Source organism: Lipophrys pholis, assembly GCF_963383615.2.
Source record: "Lipophrys pholis genome assembly, chromosome: 12".
NCBI lineage: Eukaryota > Metazoa > Chordata > Actinopteri > Blenniiformes > Blenniidae > Lipophrys > Lipophrys pholis.
Window position 1 is genome coordinate 24089227 of NC_137641.1, and position 16926 is coordinate 24106152.

Here is a 16926-nt window from a genome sequence, read left to right on the forward strand (position 1 = left end):
GCATATATCTAGCATTAGCACTGCAACAGCAGTGTAGAAAGCGGAAGGTAATCACTATAAAAACAGGCTGATCACTCTCAAATGACTGCATTACACATCGTGCAACAGATGACGAGGTAAAGCCGGAGTAAAACTATTGCTTTGAGGCTGAACATGCAAAATGTGCTTGTATAGTATTGCTACTATTTCAGCAACTATTGAGTTAGGATGAGCTGTGTTCAGAGCTGAAGTGAATCGGTACTTTAAATTTAGAGGTTGCCATCAAAAAGCCATGGAAGAGGTTTCACGAGGAAATTTAAACGCAGGCACACTGTTACACGACTGTAGGGCATTCATTTTAAACATCTTCCCCAAAATGTTGAGATTTCAACTGTTTGTGATTAGAAAATGTTAAGTAAATGTAAGTAACTACAATAATTCATATTTCAGTCCCAAGGACAGAGTGTGGTTACATCAAGGAAATGACTCCCGTGCATGGAGAGAGCAAGGATGACTCACACTTATTCAAATGGTGATTCATATAATTAATAAAACTTCAAATCATCTTTATCTTTTTTAATCACAAAATATGGTCAAGCTGCAGTGGCGGGCAACATTTTCAAAGAGAGACATTGCAAAATCACGAAATAGGTCGGGCTTCGTGACAAGTCCTGATCCTCAGCAGCACAACAAAAATGCCAAAAGGCTGGAGTGTGAAAGAAAAAAACGAATTTGTTTCCACAAATGCAGGCCTCATATTTAACACTGCAACACAAAGAGACATTGCGCAAAGGAAAAGTACTGGAATTCAACCTTCACACAGACTATTTTGGGGAAACTCCACCCTGCGGTCACCGCTGTATGCGTGGCTCTTCCGCCCGTGTGCGAGTGTGATATCTGAAAACTGATGCACAGAGTTTTGGATATAACTCCTCATTATGGGCACATTACTCAGCTCTGAATACAGCCATACATCTCTGCACGTCGCACCGTACATTAGAAAAGTGACGATTTACGATCTGGCATATTAAAGTACTTTTTTTGCCTTGATGATTGATAATTGGTTGCTACCTTGAAACCATAAATGACACTGTGGATTAGTTTTATTGAGTAATTAGCAAAATAAACATAGTTTTGTGTGACTTCCAACAACAACTTGGGGGGGGGGGGGGGGGGGCTAATATGACAGCTCTAATACACCTATTTGATGGCATGAAAACGGCACCTTTGTTTTGTGAGCTACAAATAACCCAGAGGTTCACGACAATATTCACCAAAAGTGACACAAAATAAAGCAGAAAATATTTTCTTTCACCAGAGAAATCTAGTTTTAAGTTCAAACTTAAGGCCAGACTTCGATACAATAGGAGGTAGCTGTTAACCATTAACATTGAACTCCAATTAAGACAAATACCACTTAAAGAGAGGAATGTACTGACTAGTCTGAGATCCTAACCTTTAGGTTTGACTCGGTCCCTGTGCTGTTGTAGGTACATTTCTGGGCTGACCTAGCCAATAGCTCTTGATATTTTTGTAGCATAAGATTGTGAATGCAAAACAGCTTTTCATCTGTTTTTCAAAGGCAGTCCTTTGAGCGGTTTGTCTCCTGTCTAACTATTATTGTGCTGCCATCACAGAAGCACAATTCATTCAAAGGAATGCGGCGAATTTCCTGTTAGCTCTTGGGGGATATGGTTTGTTTTTCCTGTTGCTCGGAGCCAATTCTTTTTTTCTTTTTTTACTCTTGCCCTCTTTAACTTCCTGTCTGAGAGCTTGACTTTACAGAGAGGCTGCAAAGGTGAGCATCAGAAGCCCGTCATCCAGGCCCACTCGCGCGCATGTACGAACTCCCAGACATCCACTTAAGACATCATATGTCAAAGGCAAGGGTTGTGCTTTTTTTTTCTTTTCTTTTTTTAAACAAGTATTCAAATGTGGCAAAGAAGGGAGAAATGCTTTTCAAGCATCAACAAAAAGAACAAAAGCACCAAACCCGTACAGCTGACTTTGAAAGGAGATGGCGGCCCTGCTGGTGGAAAACATGGTAAACTCATGCCATGCTGCTGGTCGGCGTGCTTTGGGTGCTTCCGATGCTTGCGTTGGCGCTGCTGTTCTCAGACGGGGAAGGGTTGGTAGAAACAGGTTGTCGTTTCGCTCCTGAGCAGGGACATCCTGGGTAACAAGAAGATAAAAGTCAGTCGGAACCCAAACAAAAGGAAGACTGATTTCAAAATAAAAAATATTAAAAACAAAAGCGAGAGAGAGAGAGAGAGAGAGAGAGAGAGAGAGAGAGAGAGAGAGAGAGAGAGAAAAAACTCTCACCAGGAAGACTGGCTGCAGTTGAGCTCATGTCTAGTCCGGTCGGGTACCCTGAATTAAGGAGAATCAGATTTTAATCTGCCCAGTCAACAATTAGGCAAGCTGTGTAATTAGTCACAGATTTACCTGTTTTAATTCTGATAAACCACAGTGCTCCAATAAGTAGCACTCCAATGAGGAAGCCTCCAAATGCAATGCCCAGAACACCGGGCAGGCCGAAATCAAAGCAAGGCGGGGCTGAAACATAAACATGGAAAAACAAAAAAACAAAGGGAAAAAAACAATCAAGTCAGAACACAACAACCACAAAACGCCACAAGCTGAAAATCTGCAATGCTTTGAATTGACATCATAATCTCAAGAAGATTTTAATGTCATGTGGAAACCTGGTTAAGTGAACAGGTGAGAATATAATGATACGTATCCACACAAGAGTTATCAAAGTAAATATGTAATATGATTTATCTGGATAACAACAAAAATACCAGGAACCTATAAAAATAAGTTAAATTGTCTTGGGTGGTTTTTCATGTTTCTGCTGGCAGTTAATTAATGCACCAATGACAGTCGGAGAGTAGTCAGTTTCTTTAATTACCCAGATTTTGATCAAAAATCTACAAAGTGGGATAGAAAGCTACTGAAGCTGCCGTCTCTCCAAGTTAATTCCAAACACTTCATCATAGTAAAATCACAAGCGAAACTTTTGTCACTGAGTAGCGTCATAAACATGTTACTTCTCTCCTAAATCAAATCAGTCAAGCAAAAAATGTCCACAGCTCAAGCTTTTTAAAATCATTCAGCCGGAAGATCTCATCACTAATTAAGTCTTTTAATTTATCTTGTAATGAGCACAAAAGCATTCAGTCTTTGGTCTGCAAGTAAACACGTTGTGGTTTTGATGTTGGAAGATTTTGGGAAGATCAATAAACAGGCACGTTGGTATGGTAACGTTAACATGAAAATCAGCAAGCAGAAACTGGAAGAAAATCTGCTTCCCTGAAGGTGCAGTACTGTGGGTTTTATTCATCGAACAACATGTTTTTAGTTGCAAACATGCTGCAATGAGGAAAGCTTTGTCCTGTGCATCATGATCCATCCAGCCATACACAAACATATCAAGTAGGTCTTGGAATTGTGGGAGGAAGCAAGAGAACCGGGATAAAAAAAAAACCCATGCAGCCACAGGGAGAACATGCCATCCCTACAGAGAAAAGTCCTGAGCCAGAAATCGAAACCTAATTTTCTTGTTGTGACATAACAAACACAAGCCACACTTTAATCTGCCTTACATTTCAATATCAGTAATTTACTATGACAGGAAAACTTTGATGAGCTTACGAAGGATTTGACAAATCGGTCTCCAAAGTTGCAAGTCATCTGTCCAAATGAGTAACAAATAATCTGAATCTTCTTAAGAAAATATATACAAGAGCTATGCGTAAGTGTTTAATAAAAGATAATTGCAAAGAATGGCTTTGAAATCACTGATAGTGTACAACATGCTGAATTAACTCCAGATAAGATTTGTAAAAAGTGCTTAGCTAATTAACAATGAAGATTTATATTATCTGATAGACTGGAGCTGGTTTCGAAAATAATTGCAATTCTTTTTTTTCCAGCTTTCACAAATCTGTTTATATTTGCATAGCTCGCAGCCTTGTTCTACAGAGTTGACTAATGTCCATAAAAACAGAAGGCAGACACAGCAAACTGTTAAGGAAACCAAAACTTGTTAACTAGAAGAAAGGCAACAGGAACTTGATGAACAAATTGAATAATATTCCAAAACCTTTCATCAACTCATCAAGTTAAGGTCAATATGTAATGAAGAGAGGTCTCTACTTATTCAGTCAAATGGCTTCACGAAATTAATAAAATACAAAATGGAGACAAACTAAGCTGCATAGTGTGCGTCCTCACTGATTACTATGCCATCCGCTAAAGCTATTTTTGATAAGCAAACCGCACAAAAATCTAAAGAAAATATATAATTTTGTTATATTGATGTATTATTCCATTATTAGCAGCAGCTTTTTAGAGCTAATTTAATAATGTAATAACCAGTCAATGTTGTACTTATTGTCAAACTGTTACATATTGGTTCTAAAACGGTATTACACTATCAAGAATATTACGTTATTAGATTTAGTATGTTTAAAATGGCCAAATGCTGCAGAACGTATGACATTTTTGGTTGCTACACATACCTGATATCAAACATAAGAAAAAAAAAAATAATGAAAGGAAGCATGTTTCTGATTTAATTTCATGGTGGCAAGAAGACAAGATGTTAATTTAGAAGAGAGTTCATTTTTTGGTGCACATGTGTCGTAAACTTCCATCGTAACAAGCTGGAGTACGACTCCAGAGACATCTTCATGCAGACCTGTGGGGAAGTTGAGGCAATCAGAAAATGTGCTGAACAGCGCACATTTAATGACTGTGATGCTGTTGCATTACTGCGATATGTGAGGTAAAAACAACTGAATGTAATCAGACCGTCAGCAAAAATTAACAACTTAGATAATGATTTTGCGCAAATTACCAAATAAAGGCACATTTGAGACTTCAGTAATGGGCACTGTAACCACTGATCTGCAGGAATGTGGAAAATATCCAGCCGAGCCCTCCTTGAATAGATGAATGTGTGACGTACACCAACAGACATGACACAAGCCTGAAAGCTTGACCAATCAGAAAAAGGGGATCCGTTGGCGCCATCATGATGTGGGGCCATTTTGCTCTCAAAGCTTGAGCCCAGTTATCCCCCGAGAGGCGACAGTCACTGCCAGTCAAAAGTTGTTCAGGGTTCTTATTCATTCTACAAAGAAATGTTTCTATCCTGATGGGGATTGGTCGCTTCCAGGGTAACAATGCCCTCATCTGCGGGACATGAGAGGTCACTAAATAGTTTGATCAGTGTGAAAAGTATGTGAATAACATGCTGTGACCTTTGCAGCCAACACATCTCAGCCCAGCTGAAAGCCGATGGGATGCGACATCATGACAGAACACAAAGGCTCCTTCTCTGTTTTGTCACCACTTTTTAAATGTGTGCTTTGGAAAATAACAACCTATATGAAAAAAAACAAAAACAAAAGGAAATGTTTACTCTATAATTTGCTTTGTACCAACGCCAATCTAAGTTCACAATCAAGTCTGCTGTTTGTGATGTTCATTGGAAAACATTGTGCCGGTTGCACTCAACCTCTGGGTTTCGTGACAAACAAAGTTAATAGACAATGTAAACCTTCCGTGCCAACATCAGAAAAAAAAAAAAAAAAACACTTTCCCTGAAAGCAGGTGTGAAAGCGTAAGAGAACATCTTAACATGAAAATTCACTCAAGCTGCTGACGTGACGCAAGCATACTGTATTAACACAGCAAGGCCATTCGTATTTGTTTCATTCGCGGTGGTGTGTCAAGGCCATTAAGAGACCGCCTTGAGCTGGGCACCATTTTAAAATTGTTGCACGATAGATCAATGACGGTTCTTTCTTCACTGAGATGTCACTTTAAATGCTTGTGAAACATGGCTGTGTGAATAAAGTATCGAAAACACATTGCAGACATTGCTGAATCTTTAAAAACCATTCCGCCAAAAAAAGCATTCAAACGTATGATATGTAAATGGAAGCTTTATTAATGCTTACACTTAGGGTGTTGAGCAAAACAAACAGCCCACCAGATCATCCAATCTGGCTTGTAGAATGAATTTGCATCACAAAAAAAAATTACATTAACTGAACTTTTTTAATAAAAGAAACAGTTTTTTTTAAATATGTCCACACGAGGTTCAAGTTCAAGTTTATTGTCATGTGTACAAGTGAAAACACGTTTCCTTGCACAATGATATTCTTTCTCTGCTGTCCACAGACAATGTCAACGTACTGCTTCAGCACGGTTAACGTAAAGTACATCACAGAACACTGAAGTGATGATTGCTGGAAAAAGCAAAATTACATTTGCATGAAATCCATAATGTGAAGGAGTGTTTGTGAAACCTTCGTTCTGAGAAGTGGCACGCTTTTGCGACCATTAGTATTAACAGACTTTAAAAAACTTATGAGAATATGTTTTGCAAAAAGTACATTCAATTTGAACATTTCCAAAACCTTCTTTGCAATAAAACTAAGGGAAACATTTGGAATTAATGTTATTTATAGGCGAGTGTCCTATGACTTTTCTGGTTCTGCCAAACTGACCTCAAATGTGGCAGCATGTGGCCCCTGGACTTAAATGAGTTTGACATCCCAGGTTCGAAATTTTGATTTGATTGCGCTGAACTGATTTTTAGATTACGTTTCGACTTTCATCTGCAGCAGAGCCTCAAATAAGGGCTGTAATTTGGCTGTCTAATGCTTCATACATTAAACTTTATCCCCCCTGAAGAAAAAACACAAGCTTCTAACAAATCTTCACAAAGCAGTGATAGCGCACGTATGCCTTGTTGGTACAAATAAAACAGTGTGTGATCACATCTCTTCTCTTCTCCTTAATTTCTGCTACCTGTAGAGATCATCTTACAAGCATCCAGAGCATTTGGAAGAAACTAATCATCACCTTTGCATGAGTTTCTCTCACCTACCTCGGCTGCCTCCTGCCTCTTGCTGGCGCATACGAAAGTAAGCGCTACACCACGATTCAGACAATACAAATCTCCTGCTCTGAAGTATGTTAAATTGTGGGCTGAAAAGGTAGAAAAAGCTGAGCCATTTTCGTAGAAATGTGCCACTACTCAACACAACCGTGCATTGGTGAGAACTGTCATGTGAAACATAATTCTATCGATAGTGAGCCAAGATGAAAGCAGCTGCCTCTGTCTTCATGATACGTCTCATATCGGCTTGATTGAACTGTACTGAACAAATTAAACTTGATACAGTGCACATCATGGGGCTTTTTAACATTTGAAACCAAAATGTAAAAGGCAACATTTATTCGTGCCACGTTGACATCTAATCAAGATGCAAGAAAACATCAGCCAAACCAGAAATGAAGCAGAGCACTGAAACAGTGGCATCTTGTGGAGATCTGGGCAGACTGCATCAGAGACAGCTCACGTAATTTGTTGCTCTAACAGCAAGGGACATTCCTTGACCCTGAATGGGACAGAAACATCACAGCAACCCGAGCAGGCTCTCTCCAGAGACTTTTTATCTGCAATTAGTTGTCGTGTTAGTTTGTATAAGTGAGGCTTTGACAGCAAAGCTGAATAAACAGGGGCAGGAAGCAGAAGCTCCAGCGCAGGTGGAAGAGGAGGGGAGAGACAGCAGGCCTGTGCTGCGGCTCCCTGTAGTCCCTCCGTATGAAAAGTACCAAACAGGAAGGATTGCTGAATGGGGCACTCAGTCCTGCCCACTGACTGCTTGCAATCTGCAATCCCGCTGATGTACAACGACCCTTGTATCTCTGCTACTGATTTAATGAATTGAAGCTCATAAAGAGACTTGCCAGGCCAGCATGTAACTCTAAAGCCAGATCAATTCCTGTTTCAGGAATTCTCCTGAAAGAAAAACCTCATTAGGTAAGCCAAAAACAACAGGGGAGGAGGACAAACAGAACACAGGAAAGCATGGATGAGTAGTTCTGGTCAGCTTCCCCATCACCAGTGCACTGCAACGTACCAACTTTTATCAGTCTTTTTCTCCCAAAAGGAAAGGAAGCATAGCATATAAACAAACCCATTATCAGTTTCACAAAGAAAGACCACATGGTCCCTTATTTAATCAACATTTACTTCCTCATCTCTACAGTTCCCTCAGAAGTTGGATCATCTTTATCCGTTTTCAGAAAACTCCATCTTTTCAGAAAGCCCTCTTTCCTTGTTTGAGTCAACTGTGTTGATTGGTTTGACAATAGCACCATGGCCCAGTGCCTGTGTGTTTAGACAGCAACCACTTGGAAACACAAAGGCCTGCCGCCCCCACCTCCGTCTCCCCTGAGGGCCATTACTTCTGATTGTGGCCACAAGGTCAGCCGGCAGGCCTTCCTAAAAGGACGAGGCCCTGCCTCACAGCCCCTCACTGGCTTCACTGCATATCCTGAGTCCAGTGCCATGACAACCACATACAGCATTTGTTGTGTGCTGAAAGCAATCGGAAGAAAAAAATAAAAAAATTATAGCACCAAGCAGGACCACTTCGACTAAACAGGCGAGTAGCAATTAAGTCCTGAAGGCATAAAAGGTAATTTAAAAGTTCCTCTTGTGAGAGGAGTTTGGTTAGTTTATTGTTAGAGAATTAAATATGGAACATTCATCTTCACTGAAAACTTCTTTTCAAATAAAAATTTGAAAAGTCAGGCCCACGCTCAGGACTATTTCCCCTGCAATTTGGTGAGGATTGTTTTGAAGCAGTGCAAAATAATTAGTGAGTCAAAAAGTTGAACTGAACTCACGCGATGGTTGCAGACACGGATGGGTGACCTCCAGATTCCTCTTCACTCTTCCTCCTGCACCACATTTCTGAAAAAAAGAGGTCAAAGGGAAAAGAAAAAGCTTATTAATACACAAGGTCACATTGTTGTCAGTTTATCATGCACTGCATTCAATTTGATGGCATGTCTTGTCTGAAACCTCCACCCACGGAAGCTGTACGAGCACATTCAAGGAAAAATGTTCTTAAGACAAACATCTTGAAGTTGTGAAAGAAATGTTTGTTTTTTTTCCAATTGAAATGCTTCAAGCGCTATTTCAATGAAGTTTGCTAAATTCCTACCTCACTGTAGCAAAGTTTGACGTTGCACTCAAGGTCCCATGTGGTGGATGTCAGCTCTTGGAGCTGATCTAAAGAGAAGCTGAACCGAGTGCTGTTGGTACAAGAACTTAAGGAGCAGGGCTCGGGAATGAAGGGCAGCTCTTTCACCACGGGGCATGATCCCTTGGAGCGCACAAAGCAGTTGATCACCTTGATAGTCAGCACAATGCCGCCCAATGTGTGCCCAGAAATCTGTCGGAAACAGAGAAAAGAAACTAATCAAATAAACTGTAAATGAATGGGGTCAAAAAATGGACAAATCTTTCAAAGATCATTGTGCCAAGGTGATTTTTTTATTTATTTTTTTTAAACTAAAGAGGTGATGTTCTTTTGGGTTATATGGACTGGGTTGTATCCGTGCACCACAATCACAACAAAATGCAGTTACACATAAGACATAATCAACCAGCTGTACAGTGATGCAACCGAGCATTCTCTCTTCATAAGTCTCCAGTTGGAGTCCGGGTTGGGTTTGGGGACCTTTATACAGAGCTCACATGCTCTCCTCGAACATTCGTAAATTGCGCCTCTGTGACCGGTGAATTGTTCATAGTCAGCTGGGATCGGCTCCAGTGACCCTAAGTTGGATGAAGCCATACAGATGATGGATGGACACATGCCAACATCGATAGATTAATTAGAGGGAAATGAACTAGAAATGGCTTCCTACCTCTGCATAAATTCTCTTGTCACTTTGCACCTTTGTGTTTGGGTCGAGCGGTGAGCGGTAGTCTGGGGAGGCGTAGAGCTGCATCAGCAGCGGCATCTGATGAGGGGAATTGGTCGTATTGGGAATGACTGGTTCTGGTGCTGTGCCTGTAACTGAGGTAGAAATCCCTAAAAGGTAAATCGATTAATAAAACATGAACCATTTACAGAAAGTGCATTCAGTGTAATATTGAAATGAATAATTAGGAATATAATCAGTTCACAGTAAAAAATAAATAAATCTTCCTTCACATGTTATGGGTAAGGCGATTTTGCAAAGCTCAATTTACTCTCTCATCAATAAAAATGAAAAACTTAAAAAAAAGAATCCACATCTCACCATCGGGGTTGTCTTTTTTTCCAAGAACCAGCAAAACCATGTTGTCTTTTGGTCTGATTTCAGTATAGCTTGTAAAGGTGCTGGCTTTAAAATGATCCAAAGCCATTTTCTGCACATCCTCTGCGCTGTCGCTGGTCAGCGTAAATGATGGTGGGATTCTGTGTGCAATGGCCGGCAGCAGGATGTCATTGTTCGACTGTAAAGAAGAAGACAATATATAAAGATTTTTTAAGTCTGTACAAGTACAAGCTGCATGAGGAGCAGATTGAAAGGCATATGTACAGAATATTGTATTTCTCTTGAGTGAGCTTACTCCAAACTTGGTGTGTTGTGGATTGATGAAAGTCCATGTGGTGCCCTGTGGACCCCTCAGGAACACACTCGTCTTCTTTGTGTCCACGCGAAGTGACAAATTGCTGCAATATAGAGACTACAGTATGAAAGGAGAAGTTTTGCCGACCAAGAGAACAATGCATTTGTAATGGTGCGTTGTTTACCGAATGGTGGAGCTCTCTGGGATGTTTATGATATGAAGCTCAGCCTCATCACTCGGGCTCTGCGGCTGTGGGGAGCAGGATTTGAGCGAAGAAGCCAAGAGTGATGTTTCAATCTTGATGAAGTGCTTCTCCAATGCATCTTCTGCTTTAAGTACACAGCTAGGAAGGCCAGGTTTGATTCCTGAAAAACAAGACACATTTTCTTCTTTTAGAGTTCATTCATTATGTACAAAACAAAAATTTAATTGATATATTTTAAAGAACATTATACTGAATAAGGTGTCTCAATTTTCTTTTCAACAGCCATTTCAATAACCATTTTTCACTTGGGGAAAATAGTGCAAATTCAATAGCCAGGAGGAACTTAGAATTTTAAAAGTAACAAAGGAGAAGCCATGTTGTGAATAGTATGTAGGAAGTATGAGTAAAATTACAGACTTGGAAAAAGCACTGAAGTAGAAGTACTCCAACACCCTAATTAAAATCATTTGTTACTTTCATTGCCCCATTGCAAAACCTCGAAAGGTCTTTTGAGCTACGCGAGTCCAATAAAAATAAATAATCCAACCTCAGCACCTTTCAGTTTATATATTTTTTAAATACGTCTTCAACAGTGTCGTCTCAGTATTCCTTTCAGTGTGATCGGTACCAGAACAGACTTTTCGCTTTGCAGTGTTTTGTTGCCCAACACTGGGGAGTCATAGCACTGGCTGCAACAGAAGACCAGGCCGCTGTGGCAGACACATTAGTACATTTCCCTTCCTGCTATGAAAGAGGCTCCGGGAGCAGTTTAATGAGAGAGTACACTATACGCAGTCCAGTAATGGTGACTGGTGGTTCACAGGTGTGACTTGTCGAAGTGGATGTTTCACAACACCAAGTTAGAAATGCATCACCTCACACAGCGTCATCACACCAAAAGTCACATAAAAAGAACATTTTGAAAAACAGAACAATATATCAAAACCACCACCCCCCCCCCCCTACAACGAAAGTGTTTGGAACAAAGTGTGCACATGCTGTGGATATCGCAGCCAAGCTAAAATCAAGCAGGCTGCTGCTGTCAGCCTCGCACAAAGCACGACTGCAAAAATACAGCTCTAACTTCTAACTGGATAACCACAATTCTTTTTTTAAAAGAGGCTCTACAATAGATTTTTCAGGAAAACCTGAGCAAGATGCACTCATTTTTTTTTCCACTCAGCTTCTCAGCGACCTTTAGCATGACAACGTGTTGCTGTGTGTCGTTGCATAGTTTTCACCAACTACCACAAAATGGCGACAGCCAGAGCAATAATAGCGCCCTTGAGAAGCGTAAGTCACCTAAAACATTATCTCAAACTAAATGTTCATGATCGCGCTGCTTTTTCCTCTCGATTTTAATTAAACATTTCAATGGGAAAAAGCGTCATATGCTGACAGAAAAGATCTGTCATCTACTGTAACACCCAATATTTGATAGACCCACAGAAGGAGAGTCAGCCGTTAAAAGAGAAGTTATGAGTACATTTCTTCAAAATATTGGGGGGGGGGGGTCATAAAAGCTGCCACTACTTTTTCAGTGTCTGCTCTGTTCATTTCTTTTTAAAAACCCATGTAAGAGCTCTGCCTTGGATCCGGCTGCCTTAAGGAAGCTTTGCTGGGAAATAATTGTGCTTCCGCTGAGCCTCCCGCTGCTTCTGCTGATGGCAATGACATCCCATAATATCCTTTAATGTCCGGCTTTTACTCATCCATGAATGCGGACTTTAAATCATGGTGTTTTTCTGCCTCCATCTTCAGAGACCATTTGTCCAACTCTTCTCTTTCCAAACGCTCTGTCATATGCGATGACATCTTGTCAACGCTAAAAATGTTGAGTTGGCTCCTCCAGCACTTTGCTTTACCCAAGCTGCAGATCTTCACCGACTGCCTTAAGAATTTATTTATTTATTTGGGCAATATTTTACTGTATGGCACGCCTGTCAAAGTACAGGTGTGATGTTTCAAACATCATGCATTTTGTTATGTTTACTCAGATTTAGATTCAGAAGAAGCAGCTGCTTATTAAGCTTTGAACTCCTCTGGCTTGTTTTCCAGCAAACACGCATGGAACTGTTGGAAAATCAATGAATTGATGGTATTCAGCAGAAGAAATCCTCCCCATGAAAGCGAAAATATAAGAATCAAAAACGCAGCCTGTGGGGGCTTCATCACAGACAGTGAGTTTTTCTGAGAGCGAGTCTTTTTTTTTTCTTCCCTTTTTTGTCGTGCCCATTTCAGATAAGAGAAGGTAAATGAAGAATATTATCGAGAAAGCTTTGAAAACAGCACTGCATCCATCCTTGATTACTCCACTGCAGACTCTCTCCTGGGTTATGTAAGCCTGAGCCGCATGGTGTGCTGACTGTAATTACTTTGTTCTCTTCAGCACCAAACATACTGTTTCAGACCAAACAAAGATGCAGATAGCATATCCTTGATAAAAACCATTGTGTCAAGGTTGATAAATATGTAGCACTTATAGGAAAGTACAAAATCCTTTACAGGGCTGTTGTGATGTGATGGAGTTTGATGATACCGTCGCCCTCTGTAAACTCATTTCCTATGTATGCATATAAAAAAAAAAGAAAAGGAAAGGCCTGCTCAGTACAGCAAACACATTTCTGTGTGAGAAGGTTGTGAAAGTGTTAAAAATCAAGTATTTCCAGGATCCATAAATCTGTCTCACCTTGTGCTCCTGTCGATGAGATTGTTTTCAGATTTTCAATCGTGGTGAATGAAGTCACACCCCCGAACGTCTGTATGGCCCACTTGACCAGCTCCTCGTCTTGAGGCGGGAAGTCTCGCTTGTGCACATTGTTGGGATGTTGATTGGCATGCAGTGAGATTGTAGAGTTTGTGCTGAGCTGGAAATCAAAGCAGTTGAGTTTTAATGTCTAAAAATAACCAAAAGCACATGACAAAACCGAGTGAGTCAGCTTTTATGTATTCATAATTAATGCAACATCAACTGAGACTGGGTGTTTTCTTCAACATGCTTGGCCATCCCTGTCCTTCGCCTACATTACTTTTTCATGCCCCCCGCCCAACTCTCTCCCCATTCTCTGAGCAGGGTCCTGTTAAAAAGAAATGTTTATTATGGTTAAGTGTCCACGAGCCCAGTTGCACAACCCTGTTGGAGCCAAGGTCTTTCCTTTGCTTCCTGAGTGGGGCCAGGAAATGGGACCTTTTTTAGCCTTGTGCGTCACCGCAGTCGGCTGGAATCTGGCTCCATACAAGGTATAAATATATACATCCATCCCATCGACTAGACACTGCCGTTTCCTCGTCTGCGCCATTGGGAAATAATGGAGTTTACATTAAGCTCTGAATGAATAAGAAGGCAAGCGACAGCGTTAGTAGTGGAGAGTGGGAATTTGATATAGTCGGCTTCAACAAATGAGCTCAATAAATGAAAAAATCATGTGTGCTTCATTTTTACTTCGGCCTAAACATTTATTGATTTTTTTTTTTTTTGGTCCGACTCTATGCTGATTTGTTCTTTTCTTTTTCAGTCTTTCAAAACCTTGAGAAGGAAAACAAAGTACTTCATCTCTGCATGTTGTAAACACTTCTACCCACTGAAGCTCAAGAACACCTCATTTAGATGACACTTTAGCGGGACAATGCAATCACGAACTGGAAGTATTTCATAATATATAGATTTATTTTTATTCTGTTCGATAATAACCCGACTAAAAAGAGCCACATCATTTTACTTGTTCCGTATGTTAATCACTTTAATACGTTTTAAGCTTTGAATTGAGCAACACAGGCAGGCTGACGCACAGATTTACTGGATTCTGACTCAACATTTATTCAGCTTCCTTTTTGTCATTATTATTCCTCACCAGTGTTAACCAAATTACTGTCATTACTACATAGAAGATCATTTGGCCCTGGTGGGAACACACGTCTTAGATGTTTAACCTGTCAAAACAAAAAAACAAAAAAGAAACAAACAAAAAAAAGAATCCTCAACATGAGATAAGAATGGAAAAAAACCCAACTGAACGGAAAATCCCAGGACTTCTGTAAACCCTGTGATTTTCCAGAACAAGAGATGTTTAGCTGTTTGGTATGTGTGACTATTTGTGTGCATCCTTTTGTGTCACCAAGCAAACCAAGAGAAAACAATTTGAAAACCCACTAACCCTGAGGGAGTCATCGGTCTTTCTGTATAAATATTTGATTGACGTAAGATCAAAAATAGTGTGAAAGGAAACTACAAAAATAAAAGAAGGAAAGCCAGTCATGACAGAAGCGGGCAGACAGGGAATGCCTTAACAGACAGGATGGAAAGGAAAAAGGGAAATAACACTGTTAATCATTTTAATCCGTATACAGGAATGAAACTCACATTGTTAAAGGGGCTTTATTAAAGGGAGAGGGGGCACCTCTGTCTATAGGACTATATATATATATATATATATATATATATATATATATATATATATATATATATAATTACAGAAATGTCAGATTTTCTGTTTCATCTAATCAAGAACTTGAGATTACTCACTAAATGTTTCAAATATTAAAAAAAACATTAGGTTTGCTATAAAACTTACAAAAAATGTGAATATCTTGTTTGGGACTAACACGCAGAAAATGATGCTCCCAAGATTCTGTCAACAAAACCGCTGCTCTCCCCATGCTGCTGGAGCAACCCCGGTCAGCTTCGGGAAGCCGACACAGAGCCAAGCCGTCAGGCCGGTGACGTTCTTTCCTCAGATGCTGAACAGATGCTGATGCTCTCACACTGCAATCTGCAGTAAAGCACTATTATCCCCCAGTGATACAGCTCATCCCACAAAAACATCCTGCAGTCACAGCCGATGTTGTTTCGGTTCCCGACAGGACATGACACAGGATGTGGTACCACGCTGCTGTCAGCACGTCACTAACTGTTGGCATCTCATCCGTCTGATTAGTCAGCTATAATTTTTTATATATTTTTTTTTTTAATGTTTGTGTTCTTTGCAAGTTTTGACTCATCATTTTTAAGTAAGACCAATACTGAATGCTCAACCTAGCTGAAGAAAACATCCCTCATTGTTGAAGGGTTATCTTTTGGCAGCAAACTATCAATGTTTTACTGTCCCCAAGATTACTTCTGCAAACAGTTCAAAACTACCAATAGATAATTTGAGTTTATGGAAAGAAAGAAAGGATGATAAAATGTTCATTATGACCTTTTCTCTCGAGGGGCATCGAATCTTAATTCAACAACCACGAAAATCACTCACGGGTTGCATTGCATCATTGCATGATGAAAAATAATAATATTGACACCTATGATGATTGATATCTGAAGAGTCCAGATTCAATTCTTTGGCGAACATGTGAAACTGAGTTTTTACAAGCTACATTTTTATTTTGTTTACTTGTTGGTCCTGAAATTGCAGTATCTCGGAAGTTTCGGAGAAGGCTGAGTGATAATGACCTAAAACAAGAATTCTAATAAATGAGACAAGGATTTTAACAATAGCAGACGCTTAATAGTTTTAATCTAGGTTTAATCAAAAGTATTATAACTCTACCGCAGTTGTTTTAGTTTTATGTTAGAAACACCATTTGTTTAGGAAATTTGCAGTTTTATCAGCCCAATTTCAGTTAAAGCGATTTATTTGGATCTCTTGATTCTTTCTCAACTTTTTTCCGCCACCTCTACACGTTGCCCTCATAACATTATCGCTCCTCGATTTATACTTTAACAACTGAATAAAACTTTTGTGGCCTTCCTGGGTTCAATTCACAGATATAATCTGAGAGCATGAGTATGAAAGTCGGACTCTCCACTTTTACCGGCACATTAATTTTACAGCCGATGCAATCAGCCCCTCCCTTGTTACTCGCTATAGTAAAACTTTTCTTACCAATTTTATAATCTGAAAAGTGGAGGGAAAAAAAACAAAAAAAAAGAACATACAGCCGTTGGGGAATACCCGTAAAGAAATGCATGCGGCTCACTGTCTCTCCAAACAGAAAGCAGCACAGCTGTGTCAGATTGACTGTATGTAAAACAGCTGGCACTAGACAGCAGCTAAGTGCATCTGGAGAGATAAGAAAATTATACATTGCTGAAACGCTAACCACTAACACTGGGGCCCCCTTGACCCGATCATTTATCATGATTAGTGATTGTTGAACAACCTCTTGTTTCGATAACAACTCTGGGAAAGTGTGCAAAACCACACATTGTGCAACAATGTCAGAAATGAGATAAAGTTAGCATTCTGTTTCCCATTAAAAAAGAAAAGAAAAAGTGCTTTGCACGCAATACACACATTACGCACCCAGA

At 39.9% G+C, this 16926-nt stretch overlaps 1 protein-coding gene across 2 annotated transcripts in view; it reads right to left on the minus strand.

The window, feature by feature from the left end:
- Positions 1 to 1719: 1719 nt before the first annotated feature.
- Positions 1720 to 16926, minus strand: part of eng (endoglin) — a 41117-nt gene continuing 25910 nt past the window's right edge. Inside the window, exons 5-14 of one of the 2 annotated variants that reach the window (XM_080477064.1) lie at positions 13312 to 13489; positions 10602 to 10782; positions 10418 to 10520; positions 10105 to 10300; positions 9727 to 9878; positions 9018 to 9248; positions 8698 to 8764; positions 2425 to 2535; positions 2302 to 2349; positions 1720 to 2151 (exon numbers count right to left, since the gene is read on the minus strand). In XM_080477064.1, the coding sequence (XP_080333190.1) occupies positions 2030 to 2151; positions 2302 to 2349; positions 2425 to 2535; positions 8698 to 8764; positions 9018 to 9248; positions 9727 to 9878; positions 10105 to 10300; positions 10418 to 10520; positions 10602 to 10782; positions 13312 to 13489 (1389 nt within the window). In that variant the 3' untranslated portion in view covers positions 1720 to 2029. Of the gene's footprint in view, positions 2152 to 2301; positions 2350 to 2424; positions 2536 to 8697; positions 8765 to 9017; positions 9249 to 9726; positions 9894 to 10104; positions 10301 to 10417; positions 10521 to 10601; positions 10783 to 13311; positions 13490 to 16926 lie in introns of both variants that reach the window. The other variant, XM_080477063.1, reaches the window with a different exon arrangement.